This window comes from Erythrolamprus reginae, chromosome 2 (assembly GCF_031021105.1).
Source record: "Erythrolamprus reginae isolate rEryReg1 chromosome 2, rEryReg1.hap1, whole genome shotgun sequence".
NCBI classification, from domain to species: domain Eukaryota; kingdom Metazoa; phylum Chordata; class Lepidosauria; order Squamata; family Dipsadidae; genus Erythrolamprus; species Erythrolamprus reginae.
Window position 1 is genome coordinate 199,166,674 of NC_091951.1, and position 17,563 is coordinate 199,184,236.

Consider the following 17,563-nt stretch of genomic DNA (forward strand, 5'->3'; position numbering starts at 1 on the left):
GCTACTTAATTTTTAAATTAATTGTATTTAATATTTTGAAGGAAATTAAATTAGATTTGTAGGCCGCCCCTCTCTGCAGAGATACAAAACATGTAAACAGAAGAAATATGATACAGATAATTATCGTGATTGAACTCTAAATGAAGCACACTTGGTTAATGCAGTACTAACCACTGATAAAACTATGAACAGTAAAGCAATGCATCAGTGGTTCTCAGCCTTTCTAGTCACGACCCCTTAAAATAGTCCCTCGTGTTGTGGTGAACCCCAACCATAATTCTAGTTCCAATTCTCCCAACAGAGCTTTAAGCTGATTGGCCGGAAGGTCAGAGGGATATCCCCACTATAAATGCCTGATTGGTTGGATTGTAAAAATATGTTCCAAGGTGTCAGAATAGAAGCTTTAGTTCCTAACACCATGGCAAATTTTTCTTTTCCCATGGTCTTAAGCAACCCCCGTGAAACAGCTGTTCAACCCCCAAAGGGGTCCCGACACCCAGGTTGAAAACCACTGCAATTGGATCAATACTACAACTTAAAGATCTGATTAAGATATAATTCTGTAAATAAGAAAAACAAAACCCTGGATATGGCACAAATCCATGTAAGGCATTATAATGCAAGAATGATTACAGGTTCTCAAATCTGCAGTTCTGCACAGCAGTAACTCACAATTTCATAAAAATTCCAACAAATACGGTATCTTCAACTTTGCAAATACATGTTAACATAAATGTAAATCTAACATCTCATTGCTGGAATCAGCTAAGAATGTAACTAAGATCAAATATGTACCACTGGTTATTATTAAATAATGTGGAGAATTCTTTTATAAACTGTTCATATGGAAAATGGTATGGTTTCATAAAACATAGGCAGATAAGGACAGACCACTACTGTCTCACTCCCACTCAGATCCCTCCCATTTCCTGAGCTCCAGAGACTAAATTTTAATCTTCCATGTGTTCATACTAGTTAAAACTTTACATATGCATTCTTAGCTTTTTTATAGACTGGCTATCTGACTTGAGTACATAATACTGTGCTTTATCAGTCAGATAATCTTCTGCATTTTTTAATGTTTGAAACAGATTTAGAAAGATTTATGGATCTAAAAGCCCTTTGATTCTCAGTACACAAAGCTTCCACTAACATGCAAAAAGAAAATCCTTTCCGAGTAGAAACATTCTGTTATTCTCTAGTAGAATTCCAGAAGTAATTATATACCTATCTTGGAGAGCAATTGAAAACTAAATTCCACGAATTTTCAACATGGCAAACAATAAATACAGGTAAGTCAAAATTATGAATTCTTTATGAGTTCCATAGTAAATGTTACCCTAACCTTATAATAGTAACTGAGATGGGAATTGACACTGCTAATTGACATAGATATAAAATGCAATACCACATGACCATGCCACTTAGCAACAATTCCAATAGTCCCAGTTGCTATCATTAAGCAGGGACCACAGGAACCATGACTTACAACCTCTCCATTGACTTTGCTGGTGGGAACCAGCAAGGAACATCAGAAATCAGTGTCGCATCACTAGGGAACACACTCTAATGGATGGAACTCCAAGGACCAGATTTATAATCTTTTGTTCCATGCAATTATCAAGTTTGAATGGTTGCTAAACAAATGACCATACCCAAAGGACCACCTGTCCTTTGTTACCATTATTCACATACTCACTATAATGGTTCTCATAAGGACCCAGAATTCATCTTTTCAGAAATAAATATGTGCTTGCCTTATTAGTTCCCATTCATCTAGTTAATCTAAAGGCAAGGTAGAATTAAATCATTACAAAACTGCAGCTTTTATTGCAGTGGTGCAGTGGCTAGTATGCAGTAGTACAGGCTAACACGGCCCACAGTCTGCAGTTCGATACTGACAGGCTCAAGGTTGACTCAGACTTCCATACTTCCAAGATCAGTAAAATGAAGACCCAGATTGTTGGGGGCAGTATGCTGACATACCGAGAGTACTCTGAGAGTACTGTAAAGCACTATGGAGTTGTATATAAGTCTAAGCGCTATTACTAATGGAATTTGAGACATAGAGGATATAAATATTATTGCCTGTTTCTTTGACTATTATTCTATGATGTGCTTTCTTATTCACTTCAAGATACACAAATCCAAACCAAAGTTTAATAACCAAACTAATTAAAACTGACCAAGAAAGAAATTCACAATGGCCAAATTAGTCACTACATCTCTTATTTCCCATTAGTATCTTCTCCTCTGATGTTTAATTTAAATGTAGTCAAAAATATTTTAATACTTAAACTCTGCCTTCCTTCCCAAGCACGTCAGATAAAATATACATTTGCAGATCAGCATGCATTTAATTTGAGTTTGTATCATTGATTTATCTCATAGGTTAAGCATAATATAGTTTGTCTCTTGCTTAGCAAGTTCTAAGAATCTAATTAATGTGATTTAGGAACCAAAGTTATATCTTATTGCTAAGATTTGAATCAGCTTTCATGTACCAAGTATCACTTCAAAAAAACAACAACTCCAGAATCTCACATCAAAGTTTTGGAGGATTTGCTTATCTTCCAAAATTTTGATTATTTTGTCTTAACTTTGATGTTTTGAACTTACTTTGATGAGAATAGTCAGACTGTCAATTACTGTCTTAATATCTAGTACAAAATAAGCATTTTCAATTAATAAACCTATCCTGTCAGTGCTACAAATTAATCTAGACCAAAACCATGAGTAGCAATACATTTTTTATTGTGGGGTTACAATAACACTTGCAACATATCTTGCAAAACTGAAAGCACTTTTCCACTGCCTTGCTTTTCACTTTTCAGAGAACTAAGGGGATGGGTCTCTTTTGAAATATTTCCCATGCCCCTATTTCCTTCCATGTGCTGAAACATCTCTTGTCTGAATATTGTCGAAGCTGAAGCTCTTCCTCGTCTTCCAAGATCATTCTCACAGCCCCATTAAACATTCTATAACAGTGTTTATTAATCAGCAATACTGTACAGTTCATACATGCAATATATTCCCACATATGTCCATCCATATGTCCATATGACTATCCTCAAATGTTAACCAAAATATCATGAAAAATGTGACACCATCAAATAAGCTATACCTCAAAATTTTTGTATTTTTCAAAATTTTTCACAATTGGCTCATCTGTAGGTAGTACATTCTTCATTAGCATTTTGGTTAAAAATTCAAGGATCTGCTTAGACGTAGATGGGCTTATCCATGAATATGTACATGATACAGGGGTACTGAGGGAAAAACCCAGCATATATGTACAACACCAATATTTTGCAAAGTGTAGCTGTGCTTTGGGCGAAGAATAAATGTCAGTATAAACTTGGGGGCAGATGGGAAGACTCTTTTACAAGCAGCAGAACAGGAAAAAAATTCACAACAGTAAAATATTAGCAAGATTTTTTTTTTTAAAAGATGGTGGTGCTAATAGACTGACACTGGCCAATCCACCAGTGGATTGCTACTGGTTTGGGCAGTTACCAGAAGTAACTCATCCCAGTCTCTACATTACTAAATCATCCATGTCGAAGATTCTTATTATTCATAGTAATTATGTTGTATAAAGTCACAGTAAAAAACTGAATTAGCAAATATTGAAACCTCAACTTGTATAATTCAATTTTTTTTGTTTTTCTCCATATCCACAAGTGACGGTGAAAGCACCAGGACTATTGATTTTGTGGTTACAAATAAATTTCAGCAAGTAGGTATATTTGCAAATACAGAACTAAATACCAAGAATCAAGATATGTTGTAATCATATCTTTTGTACTTCATCAATTTCAGCAGCTCATATATTATCCACTACTTTTTATCAATATTATAATCATAACATTTCTCGATCCCTTTTCCTATATAGCAGTACCTCTACCTAAGAACGCCTCTACTTAAGAACTTTTCTAGGTAAGTTCAAGATTTTTTTGCCTCTTCTCAAGAACCATTTTCTGCTTAAGAACCCAAGCCCGGAAAAATTTCCCAGTTTCCTGCCATGTCCCCTAGGTTTCTCTCTCTGGCGCAGTGTATGGGAGGCAGCCTCACGTCGGGTGTATGGGAGGTGTGTGCTCCTCCTTGCTGCCTCAGAGTCCCTCTTCTTCTTTTTTAAGCCTTAAAATTTTAGATTTTTAAAATTCCTCTCACACCTTCTTCCTTCAGCGACTGTCCTCCTCCTCCTCTTCTTCCTCCTCCCCCCACAAATTCCAAGCTTTTATTTCTTTCCTAATGGGTTTTCACGCATTATTTGCTTTTAAATTGATTCCTATGGGAAAAATTGCTTCTACTTACAAACTTTTCTACTTAAGAACCTTGTCATGGAATGAATTAAGTTCTTAAGTATCACTGTATTTATTAAATATTATACCAAGATACAGAAATTATTCTACTTGCTCTAGTTTAGATTCATATAAAAGTTAAATATTAAACTTAAATCAAGTGTAGGAACTGGAATATGGAAAACTCCATTCCCATCAAGTACTGCAACTTGAACTATTAATTCTCAATTCTCAGAAAACATAAATAACATAAATAATAGAATTGGAAAGGACCCTAGAGATCTTCTAGTCCAACTCTGCTTGGAACACTATGTCACCCTGAGTCCCTTTCACTCAACTAGACATAACCAATTCCTGCAACCATTCTTCAGGTTTTACCCTCCAGCTCCCTAATCACCTTTATCAGAGGTGAGATTTAGCAGGTCCTGACCAGTTCTGGAGAACTGGTAGAAGAAATTTTGAGTAGTTTGGAGAACTGATAAATACCACCTCTGACTGGCCCGAGCCCCCATCTATTCTCTGCCTCCTGAGTCCCAGCTGATTGGGAGGAAATGGAGATTTTACAGTATCTCTGACCTGCCACGCCCACCAAGCCAAACCCCACAGCCAAACCAGTACAGTTAAAAATTTGAATCCCACTCTTGATCTTTACTGCTTTTTCTGCATGCTTTCCAGAATTTCAACATCTTTTTAATAATATAGTGACCAAAACTGGATGCAATACAGTACTGTATTCTAAGTGCGGTCTTACGGTATTAAGGCTTTATAGAGCAAGTACTAAACGACTGTTTCTACTTGAAAATAAATGTCAATATCATTGAACAGAGAAAACTCCTAGATAGGAGTGGGCTTGTCATATTAAAGAGAGCAATACAGTATTACCAGCAACTGGCAAACTGGGAGCTCTTTGTTATCATAGGCTGAATATACAGCTCTCAAGTATTATACAGAGTTAAACTGCCTCTCTTACATTTCTTGGCCGTTTAAGCTCGTTGTTTCAACGATTCCGCTTTGAAGCCAGCATTTCGCAGGATCTGCCCTTCCAATCCCCAGAGAAAACAAGATCCTAGACCTCAAAAAGCTTGCTCCACGATCGATGTGTGTTGTCTGACCTGCCACCAAAAACAACAACCGTTCATATACATACAGGGCATAGGAAGCGAGCCCATGTCTTTCTCAACAGGAGCTTCCCCCCCCCTTTCAATTCCCTCCCCCAGCAGGTTTCCCCCAATTTCAGCATTCTCAAATTTTATATTTGGATACCGGGGGGGGGGGGGCAAACATTTGTATTTCAAGCGCGGGAAAGACCAAGCGGGCTTTGGATCCGTTTCCGCCAGGCTCCGAAGCTGCGCTGTTTTCTTCTCGACAGGGGAGGGAGGAGCGACGCTTTTCTCCGGGGCTGCTTCGAGGGAGGCCCAGCTTACAACCGCCCCGTCCAGGCCACGAAGCCCCACCTTCCCCGGCCCCTCCCGCCGTTTTCCTCACCTGGCGAACGCTTTCTCGGGGCCCGAGACCACCGAAGCCAGCCGTCTTGCCTCGCAAAATGGCGGCGCTCCTCCAAGCCACCTTCCCTTTCCTTTCCCCCCTCCCCTCCTCCGCCCCCACCGCGCCTCTTTCCCAAGACTCCTTTCGTCACGGTCGTCGTCGGTGACACCGGAGCGTTCCGACCGCCTCCTTCATTTCCCCACAGCGCGCGAGCAAAGCCCGTCCGCGCTCACCCATTGGTTGGCGAGCCCTCGTAGCGACCGCCCGCTCTGGGTTAGGATTGGGAGGACGCTCCGTCGCTCGAAGCTCTGAGTTTCCTCGCTCGCCTTTCTCGCGCCGGCTGGTCCGTCGGACAAACTGCTGGGATAGTTTGTTTTGATTTCGTGTTTTTTGTCAGCAGTTGCAAATATATTTTTTTATTGGTTGTTTGCAAAACACTTCTGCAAAGACAAATTCCTTGTGTTTCCGATCACTTGGCCAATATATTCGACCTAGGAATGCCCAGCCGTGCGGAACACTCAGTAATGCAATAACCATCCATTTCTGCCCCAAAGGTGCTTTTTCAAGAGGCAGCTGGACTTTCTTGTTTTTTTCTTTGAAGATGTTTCACTTCTCATCCAAGAAACTTCTTCAGCTCTGACAGAAACATAGAAACAGATGGCAGAAAAAGACCTCATGGTCCATCTAGTCTTCCCTTATACTGTACTGTTTCCTGTATTTTATCTTAGGATGGATATATGTTTATCCCAGGCATGTTTAAATTCAGTTACTGCAGATTTACCAACCACGTCTGCTGGAAGTTTGTTCCAAGGATCTACTACTCTTTCAATAAAATAATATTTTCTCACGTTGCTTCTGATCTTTCCCCCAACTAACCTCAGATTGTGCCCCCTTGTTCTTGTGTTCACTTTCCTATTAAAAACACTTCCCTCCTGAACCTTATTTAACCCTTTGACATATTTACACAGGACAGAGGGGAAACTTCTCAGAGCTGAAGAAGCTTGGATGAGAAAGGAAATGTTTTCAAAGGAAAAAAAACCCCCAGAAATTCCAATTGCCTCCTGAAAAAGCACCTTTGGGACAACAGTAACCTGGATGGCTGAGAATCTATAGACATCCCATTTCTGAATTAATTGCCTGCACTCATATTGAATAATTTCAGTCTAGTTAGTAGTTGTGTAAACCTAATCATAAATGGAAACCTTTTATTGTGCATTGCATCTTTTTTCATTATATCTTCCAAAAAGACTTCTCAATCACAATTGACTAAAAATATTAAATTGTATTTAATGGCACTGGCCTTGAGGAAATAATAGAGCTGGAGCAAGGATCAAGGGATGTTTTTTGACTGCCTTTTCCTAAATTATTTTTACTATTGTGGAGTCAGGAGGGTATTGTACTTGGACTAATCTCCTGGCCCACTTCTCCCAATTAATGAGACATTTTCTACATAGAATTTTTAAAAAATTGCACTATTAATAGTTGCAGTAAGGAAAACTGTCAATTGAGCTGAACTATACTTTTTAAAATAAAAGTTCTAAGCAGAAATATTCCTATTCTGAATAAAAGGTAGCTGAGGCAATTGCTCTATTCCTCACCTGTCAAGTCTACTATCTCTATTTCTCACCTGTCAAGTCTACTAACGCAGTGTTTCCCAACCTTGGCCACTTGAAGATATCTGGACTTCAAGTGGCCTTGGTTGGGAAACACTGTACTAGAGTCCGTCAGGGGTAGGGACCATAAGCGGAAATTGGATATATACTATATAAGCAATCGTTGAGTTCACTACCACGTTCCATCAATGGAAACTAGGGGTCCACAACCTTGACAACTGTAAGCCTGGCGGATTTCAACTTCCAGAATTCCCTGAGCCAGCAAAGCTTCGGAGAAGGGTTGCAAATAAATCCAATAAATAATAAAGTCCACCAGGCTTACAAGTTGCCAGGGTTGGGAGACCCCTGATCTAAATAGAATTTAGTCAAAGATCCTCAGAAAGGCTATCTGTAATCGGGGGCTCTTTTATTTTTAAATTTTTTTAAAGTCGTCTCTCTGCAGCTCCGCAATATCCGTCGCATCCTCTCTATCACTGCCGTATTCAGACTTTTTTTTTTTTAAAGACCGTGAAGTATTCGGTTTCCCCCATCTGGCTCTTCTATGACATATGGAATTCTGGGAGTTGAAGTCCACGAGTCATAGAAGAGCCAACTTTGCCTACTCCTGCGTCCATATCACAGTACAACTTCCGGAGGAACTAGATTCGCTTCCGGTTAGATCGTTGACCATGGCGGCATTGCGGAGGCTGGCGGGCTTGCAGAGGTTGCCGGGGTTACCGGTTCGTGCGGTCTCCTCCGGCCAAACAACGAATACCACGGTCTCTGCCCGGGTCACCCCGGCCTCTCGACCTGCGGACGTGGTTGAGTGGCACCCAATTCCGGAGGAAAAGGAGCCGAACCCTTTCATCAAGGTGAGAACTGTCAGGGGAGAGAGCTAAAGGAGCAGGGCAGCATAAGAGGCAGCCGAGTACGGGTTCCATTTCTTTTTGGAAAGAGTCTTCATTTTTCTAAGCACGGCTTTCTGTGATGTGGTGTCCTCTGGGTAGGTCGGGCTACAGTTGGCAGGATTATCAGCCAGATATTTGGGCAGCATCTTGCCGACACGTCTGGAGCTTTGTGAAATGTAGAAATGTCTATCTTGGAATTATGAGTATTTCATGGTCCCTGTCTTGCAGCTGCAACATAACACCCTTAATGCTAACCCTGTGTCCCGAGGATGTAACTACAGGCATCCTTGATTTACAACGGTTCGTTTAGTAACCGTTCGAACACTGAAAAAAACTGATGGCCACTTTTCACACTTAATGACCATCGCGGCATCCCCATAGTTATATGATTTACATATAACTATGCATGACAACTGATATACATTTATGACATTTGCAGTGTTCTAGAGGCATGTGATCCCCTTTGTCCACTTTCTGGCAAGCTATGGGAAAACTGGAGTCACTTAGCCATTGTGCAACTAATTTAAGAACTGCATTTAATTTAAGAACAGTCATTCATTTAACAAATGAGCCCGGGTGGTGCAGCAGGCCACTGAAGCTGATTGCAGATCTGTAGGTCAGCGTTCAAATTTCATCATCGGCTCAAGGTTGACTCAGCCTTCCATCCTTCCAAGGTGGATAAAATGAGGACCCGGATTGTGGGGGCAATATGCTGGCTCTGTTAAAAAGTGCTATTGCTAACATGTTGTAAGCCGATCTGAGTCTAAGGAGAAGGGCGGCATAAAAATCAAATAAATAAATAAATAAATAAAACTCGTAAAATGGGGCAAACAATTTTTAACAACTTTTTCACTTAACTTACATTTTGGGTTCAAGTGTAGTCATAAATTGAGGATTACCTGTATTGGAGTAAGTGTAGAGTATAAAGAGTGGTTGAAGGATTCTGCTCAAGAGTGCATCCTTTATGCATTTTTCACGCAGGATTTGTGTTGCATGGAGAGATGGGAAAACTACTGCTATGTATGTTTTCTTCATTCTGTTAAGTGAAAATATTAGTATGTCTTAACTAAAATAAAACAGAATCCTGAACTACTGATATCATCATTAGAGAGGGTTGTTGAGTTTAGGCTGTGGTTTTGAAACAGTTCTTTCTTTCTTTTTTCTTTCTATTTTAGAAGCCATAATGCCATAAAATTATCATTGAAAAGAATCTTGAAAATCATCATTTCCAAACTATATTCATTACAGTGTGCAACCTCAACATCAGTGGGAGATAGAAGGCTCTTGGTTTTTTACAAATATTAATAAAATTGCTGTTACAACATAAAAGAATCATGAACAAATACAAATGATTTCAATTTTTCACTCTAATGTACTGTTTAAATTGAAACCTAAGAAAGCACTATAAAATCTAAGTAATATCCACTTCTTGTTTTGCATTATACCATGTATTTTTTATAGTATATTAGGCCTTGCTTTTTCATGGTAAAGCCCCTGGGCTTGAATAAGATTAATGCTCATTCTCTCTCATAGGCATGTGAAATGTCTTGATCAGGTATTTAATTCTTAGTTTTATTCCCATTTATAAATCAAACCTTGCTTTCGTGCAGTGTATTAACCACCAAAATCTCTTTTATGTACCTGCATGACATGAAAACTTAAAATCACCAAGTGATAAACAAATAACTATAGATCCATGGGTGCAGGAGTTCCAAACAGTAGCTAATAAATATGTTCATTGTATTTTATAATCATATGTATACAATTTCAATAGAAGAGTATATAAATGTTTTTCCCTTCCATACAGTTGTGACAAGTTGTAGAGTTTGCCTGGACAATCCCTACATTTTTATTGGCCATTTTTTTTTCTAAAGTGGTTTGCCATTGCCTCCTTCCTGTAGCCCAAAGTCACCCAGCTAGCTTTCTTCCTCGAAACTTGAACTAGAACTCATTCTCCCATATTCTAGCTTAATGCTTTAACTGCTTCATTACACTGGGTCTCATAAATATTGTAGCTGGTTGCAAATAATATAAGGCAAAGGAGAAAATTAAAATGAAGGAAATACAGACAAAAAAACTGCGTATAATAAACAATGATATTTTAACTAAACACTTTCCATAACAATTATCGTTTAAAGATAGTTTGTGAGCAATGTGTGTGTCTGTGTGTTCATAGATTTTCACGGGTATAGGTATGTAGGTCTTGATGTATTCCAGGCTTCTCCAGTGTAAGATTGATAGAATCTTAGCAACGTTTCAACGAGGTCCCACTCGTTATCTTCAGGCTGGTGCTTTCGGCTTTGTGTAGTGCAAAGTGTGGTCTTAGCTGCCGTGTGGAGTGATGGCTCAGCTGCTGCAAGCAGGTTGGTTGGCTGTGTTATAACATCCTGATTAGTCGGTGGGATAACACCTTGAATAATTGATGTAGTTGATGTATGCAGATTAGGTGATGTTTGCAGATTAGGGATGACATCCTGAGTAGTCCAGATGTCACAGAGTCTACAAGAAGCGAGACACAGAACAGGAGAATGGCATCAGGTTGTTACAACTACAGCCAACCAACCAACCCACTTGCAGCAGCTGAACCAGCACTCCACCTACCCCCACCAGTATTTATAGAGGGACAGCAGCTCAGATCATGCTTTGTTTGCCCTAGCACAAAGCTGGAAGCACCAGGCTAAAGATGACGAGTGGGACCTCATTGAAATGTTGCCACAATTCTATGAATCTTACATGGGAAAAGACCCAAATACACCAACACCTACGTATGTATGTATGTATGTATGTATGTATGTATGTATGTATGTATGTATGCATGCATAATAAACATCTGTTCAATAATCATCTGGTTTCTTTTTCATAATCTTAATATACAATTTAGAGATTGGCTTCCTATTTTACACTAATTCTGTTAGTTTGTTTAAAGTAGCATGTTGTATGAGCCTAAGCAAGCCATGGCATAGTGTGAACTTGTCTATATGATTCTCTACTCAGAAATAAAATTAGTTGAATGTGGCACATATTGGGAGTGGCTTAGAGTTGGTTGGAAGATAGGCAGCTATATAAATGTTTTAAATAAATAAAACTGAACACCAAATATTTTACGTAAATAAAATGTAAACTCTTCTTTGTATATATACTGCTCAAAAAAATAAGGGGAACACTCAAAGAACACATCCTAAATCTGAATGAATGAAATATTGTCATTGAATACTTTATATCGTTGTGGATGCGTTTATCTGGTTACAATTATTCAATTATATGTTTTCAAATGAAAAATTCTAAAAGGAATTAAGACAATAAAATGTAAGGCAGTGAATTCTGAGAGGTCCAACTTTTGGGTGCTTATTATAAAGCCAGCTATATTAAAATAAATAATTTATTGTCATTGTATGTATATATACACAGTATAACAACGAAATTTACATGTCACCTAAAGACCAGTCCCAACAATAAAAATATATATGCCCCACCCCCCACAAATACCCCATCCTGAACCACACAAACATCTACACAACAGACCAAGTAATACTGTCCAACAGCTCACTGATGGTGACCCTTTAGTTCATTGTTAAGTACGAGTATAGCTCTTTCATTGCTGGATCAATATATATGTTCCAAATCAGAACACCCATTCCACTCAAAGTAATTATTAAGGTAATCTTCTTCAACCCATTTTGTGGGAGAGATTAAAAAAATAAATATTCAGACCTATTAGAATTAAGTAGATGATACATGGTCATTATTTTAGCCATTGCCCACTGCAGGACAAAAGCCTCTTCCACATGTTTCCAACTAATATAGTCCTTAGCTTTCTTTTGCCAATTGGACGTGAAATACTTATTGATGTCATTGATCCATCTTGTTGTAGATCCATCTTTCATGGATGCTTTTTATCAAGTGGGATCCGTTGTATGACTGACTGGTTCCACCTGCTATCAATTCTTCTTGCTCTGTGATTAGCCCATTTCCATTTCAATTCTTTTACTCTCTTGATGATATCATATAGTTTTGTTTGATTTCTAATCCATATACCAGTCTTTCTACCTTGTCTTATAATGCCAAGCATGTATCTTTCCATGTCTCTTTGCACCACACGTAGAATTTGTATCAATTGTGAGGTTAGTTATTCATCAGGTTGGATAAAAATCAATGATTTTCTTAATCAAAAAAATCCGATGTTTTAAATTTACGCTAAATTATATTTTTATTTATTTTTATCAAATTTATTTTAATAAACTGCTTTTGGAGTAAAAATCTATCCAAAGATAGTTTTCTATTTAAGATACTGTATATTAATAATTTAGTTTATTCAGCATGAAATGGAGCTTAGTTATGTAGCATGAGGCCGTATATCCTGCAATATTTACATTTTTGGTAAACTAATTCAAAGAATCCAGGCTCTGCAAGTTAAAGAGGAAATCTTCATTTTGTTTCCAAATAATAATATTAAAGATTCTAACTACCAGCAGGAATTAGTCTTTATGTTTAAAGAGCACCTCTCATTTCAGATCCAACATGGCAGCGCCTGTTAGCGGGCATCCACTCACCTACTGCCCACCACGTCCCTCACCTGGTTGTGTCACTGCCACATCACCAGCCATCCCATTTAACTGAATGGGACTGTCAGTGAATCAAGAGTGGGTCAGAGGAGGAGCTGCTGTGGGACAGAGATGACATAATCATAAAAATTATGATTTAAATCGAGTTGATTGCAATCAAGCATTTTTACTAATGATTTAAATTGTGGTTTAGATCGACTTGATTTAAATTAAATTGACCCTGGTATCTTATGTTTCATCGAATATGTAAGAGCAGGTAGCACACACACTGATTGAAAATTTTTCAGGCATAGGGGAGATTGTTCTTGAAAATTATGCTTAGCTTGCTGAATTGCCTGACAATCACATTTAACACGCTGTTCAATTTTCTTTATTGTATCACCTTTCTTTGAGATCCATTGGCAAAGGTATACTTCTCCAAATGTAATATTTTTTCTCTCTTTGGTGAATTTATTAAACATAACCTGGCTCTTTTTCAGGTTTATTTTTAAGCCAAATTGTTATCCTGTTTTGTGTCTTTGTAACTCTTCCAAATCATATGAGAAAAGAACAATACCATCTAAAAATCTGAAATGATTTAAGTAACAGTTACTTATGATACATGGTTAGTGATTAGATTAACCCATTATGTTAAGATCTAATTTGCTTTTATTACCACTTGTTGAAAAAAGCCACAATCGCTTAATGTGATGCATGTGCTCAACCAGTACGGGGTTTCTTTTACTCTTCTGTAGCATTCAATGTCTTAGCTAATTTTGATTATTCTTTGTAGTAGACAACTGAGCCTCTCAACAGCAAAGCAGAGGATCTTTGCTTCTGGGAGACTTTATTTATGTAGAAAAAATAACAGATTTTAGCCAGGAATTGTGTAAGGGTCCTGATTTATGTTTTTCTGTAGTGCAAGCCTCATTGTCTCACGTTCATAGTTCCCTGAACTTAGAATATTGTGGTTGTTTCTTGAGTTAGTTCCATAATTTTTCTTTATAGTTTCCTTGTGATGTATGATTTCATTTGGAATCCAACATGGTTTTTCTTTGGTTACTGGGGTGGGAATCACCCCATTTGTAGCAGATCAATGTCATTTTATGGTCTGACTGAAACATTTCATTCCTTTTGGATTTTTCTTCTCTAATATTGAATTCAGATTTCAATATCCTTTGAATCTCAGGGTTTTAGCTTCAAGAATAAAAAAGCTAGAAATTTTGAAAGAGCTAAGTGGATACTGTACATTTGAGTGCTATTAAAAATAATCTTTAGAAGACATTGGGAGATTAAGTCAGCTTTCCAATGGCTAACCCTCTTATATAACTTGTTACTACTGTTATATTCTTTTTGTAGTCCTTGACCTTTTTGGAGGTGAAAAGTATTCTTGAGCCAGTATTTGCTTTCCAATTTTGTAGACTTTTAGGACAGTAAATATTCAGTGTTCACTTTAGAGAACATATGGAGTTCAGGGTTGGCCTGTGGAGCCCTTTGTGCTCTCTGGACTTTTTTCTGCAGATATTTCATTACCCAACAAGGTACCATCTTCAGTGCCAGAAGGAAGTGGGGTTTCCTCTCTGTTTATATACAGGTACTCCTCGACTTACAACCACAATTGAATCCAAAATTTATGTTGCTAAGTGAGACAGTTGTTAAGTGAATTTTGCCCCATCTTTCTTGCCACGGTTGTTAAGTGAATCTGGCTTCCCTATTAACTTTCTTTGTCAGAAGTTCACAAAAGGTCACATGACCCCGGAAAACTGCAACCAACATAAATATAAGTTGCTTGTCAAACAATTGAATTTTGATCATGTGACCGTGGGAACTGGGAATGCTGCAAAGGGTCGTAAGTGTAGAAAAATTATCATGTCACTTTTTTTCAGTGCCATTATAACTTTGGTCACTAAACAAATGTTTTTAAGTTGAGAACTATGTGTACAGTTTTTAAGTTGAGAACTATGTGCCCTGTCTTGGTTGGTATCGTATTGTTTTTTTCCCTTTGTAGTTCCTTAATTAGGCTGATTGATTAAGTAGCAGACTAACCTTGAATCGCCTTAAATTCAACAACCAAATGCCAAACAACCATGATACCCAGCAAATCAAGAAACTACCAAGGTGGGGGGAAACCCATCCTGGATTTATTGCCCTGCAATAAACAGAAGTTTTTCCTACTTGTCACTGCTAGGTAAGAGTTCCCAGGCTTCTTTATAATGTTGAATTATAACATTATAACATCCCTTTGTTAAATTTCATGAGTTAAGGACCAGCTGGAACTCTTGGCCTCTCAGCTACATCCACTGATCTTGGAATAGCTGTTACATCTGGCCACATGGTGGTGCTGTGACTCCATGAGCCATTATAACTAGGGTTTTCTTTTTTAGAAAAATGTCTTTTTAATTGCTTAAATTTTGTGTGGTTGTTGATCCTGCCCTCTATGTAGCTTTGGTGCCTCAAGGAAATTTTAAGTAGGAGGACAAGAGAGCAAGCAATTCACCTTTACCCATTACCTATTCGATTCAGGGTCATCTCATTGTCTGGTTAAGCGAGACAAGAGCTAGAGGGACATCATAATATGTGTTTCGTGAGAATTGTAGCTATTTGCTATTTGCTACTAGAAGGGAAAATGTATTCCTGGAGGAGTTGGATGTTGCTTAGTTCTTTCTTATCCATCTATGTTTTTCCCCCATTGCTATAACTTCGGCATCCTCTCCCAGTTTCAGTTAACTAAAATATTTTCTTTGTTCCTGTTTATCTGATTTCTCTCTCTCTCTTTTCAATATGGACTGTTGTCTGATTGCTGGTAAAATGACACTTTACAGGAAAGCATGATGGTTTGCTTAGAGTAGTTGCTAGAGAGCCAATGAATGCAGATTGTTACCTATTCAGGCATTTTAGTGGAATTTTCTCTTATTGAGAAATTATGTCCGCATTTGCAAAGAGCACATGCTGTACATCTCTACTTCACAAGATGCAGGGAAATGAAAACCTCAAATCTGTTATAAGATTTTGACAAAGACTGTCTACTTGAAAGTGATGTTGAAAAATCCATGTTTTGTTTCTTGAATGAACAACTATTGGTAAATATACATATGCTTTTCTCACCTGACTCAGTAAGCTAGAAACCATCTCCACTTGTTTCTTGATTTGCAGGGCCCAAAGCTATTGAGTATACAATAACTCATTAAGTGAGGTAGGATTGAAAAATTGTAGCAATCTGTTCTTTGCCCAGTTGCTGAATGAACATGGCCAAGTCAGCCTCCTGCACCACGGCAGGGGGAGGGTGTTTTCACCCTCCCCAGGCTCCAGAGGCTTTCTTTGAGCCTCTGGGAGAACAAAAATGCTCTCCCCTGGGCTCCGGAGACTAGAAATGGGCCTGTTTTTTGCCCTTCCAGAGCTTCTACACAGGCCATGCACTTATCTTGCATCTAAAACAGACTACATGGAGACTTCTGGGAGGGGCAGAGTGGGGTGGGCGGGGTCAGCCAGCCCTTACAACTACCAGTTCAGTGAACCATATGTAAAATTAACATCTGGTTCACTCGAACCAGTCTGAACCAGCTGAATCCCATGCCTAATTTATTTAAGAGGATGCTGGGGATCTTGGAAAGGTCTTTGATTCAAAGTTATTTTTCTGTATCCCACATTTTGCAAGCTACCTTTTTAAAAAAAAATAAATTAGTACTGGTATCTCTAGGATACTGGTATTCCTTGAATTTTCTATTGAGTTGGAGCTGAATTTCCAACTGGCTGCTAATAAAAATACAGCTTTAGTAGCAGTTTACCATAAAATAAGTGAAGTTATTTGCATTAGCCAGTCAGTACACACTGCAAATGGCTGCACAATTTTCCTGTCTCCAAACATTTATCATCCTATATAATTAAGCAAATATCATTTCTAGTTTATAGAAAGGTAGGATTGTGTGGGGTGTTGGGTGGTTTCCATTAGTATTATATACCCAGTACTATGAATGTTTCTGTTGAGTACTACATATCCTACTGTGAATATAAATTGTGTTTTGTAATTTTTCAAATACGGTAGTACATCAGGAAGTGTTCTTCTGATTTTTGACTTTGTGGGAAAATATAAAATCAGCTGTAAATACTATAGCTTTTAGTTTAACATGTTCTAAACTATTTAAAAGTCTTGGAGAATAAAAATATCCTTTTCTACATCTGAAAAAATAATAATCCCAGCATCAGACATACTTTGGTTAGAAAATCATTCTGGAAACATTGGGCCAGAATTGAAAAAGAAGAATGTAATTTGAATTAACATCTCTACAATTTAGGCATATGTTTTTTCCACAAAACATTGACACTGTTATGTGCAGAAGGGTGGAAAGATTTGACTTTACCCATAAGGGAGGAATGATACTGCAGATGATGGAAGCTCATGAAATGTCCAATTTGACTGCTTTAGAGAAAGGACATTGTGTAAATTTAACAATAATTGTAAATCTCTTCTTGACTTTTTATGGGAAGCAAATGAAGTCATAATATATTGTTTTGAGGATTAGATTAAAAATGATAAATTACGGAGAAAATGTAAATATTGCTGTATTTATTTAAATTGGTTTGCCACTCATCGCACCACAAGCCAACTTTATAACCATAAGATTGTTTTATATTTTTACTTGTAACTGCTGCTAGAAAAAATTGGAAATCTCTCCTTTACCATTCTTTTTTCCTTTTTTATAATTTCTGCACCTTTGTCTTTGTTCTTTTGTTTT

At 37.9% G+C, this 17,563-nt stretch overlaps 2 protein-coding genes across 4 annotated transcripts in view; one reads left to right on the top strand and one right to left on the bottom strand.

The window, feature by feature from the left end:
• Positions 1–5,938, bottom strand: part of RBM10 (RNA binding motif protein 10) — a 28,016-nt gene extending 22,078 nt beyond the window's left edge. The window contains exons 1-2 of one of the 3 annotated variants that reach the window (XM_070741127.1): positions 5,790–5,938; positions 5,275–5,416 (exon numbers count right to left, since the gene is read on the bottom strand). The gene's annotated coding sequence lies outside the window, so the exon portion shown is untranslated. The remainder of the gene's footprint in view (positions 1–5,274; positions 5,417–5,789) is intronic. The other 2 variants (XM_070741129.1, XM_070741128.1) reach the window with 2 other exon arrangements.
• Positions 5,939–8,037: 2,099 nt separating this feature from the next.
• The window catches only part of NDUFB11 (NADH:ubiquinone oxidoreductase subunit B11), an 88,329-nt gene continuing 78,803 nt past the window's right edge, over positions 8,038–17,563 (top strand). Inside the window, exon 1 of the mRNA XM_070741132.1 lies at positions 8,038–8,253. Within this exon, the coding sequence (XP_070597233.1) occupies positions 8,071–8,253 (183 nt within the window). The 5' untranslated portion in view covers positions 8,038–8,070. The remainder of the gene's footprint in view (positions 8,254–17,563) is intronic.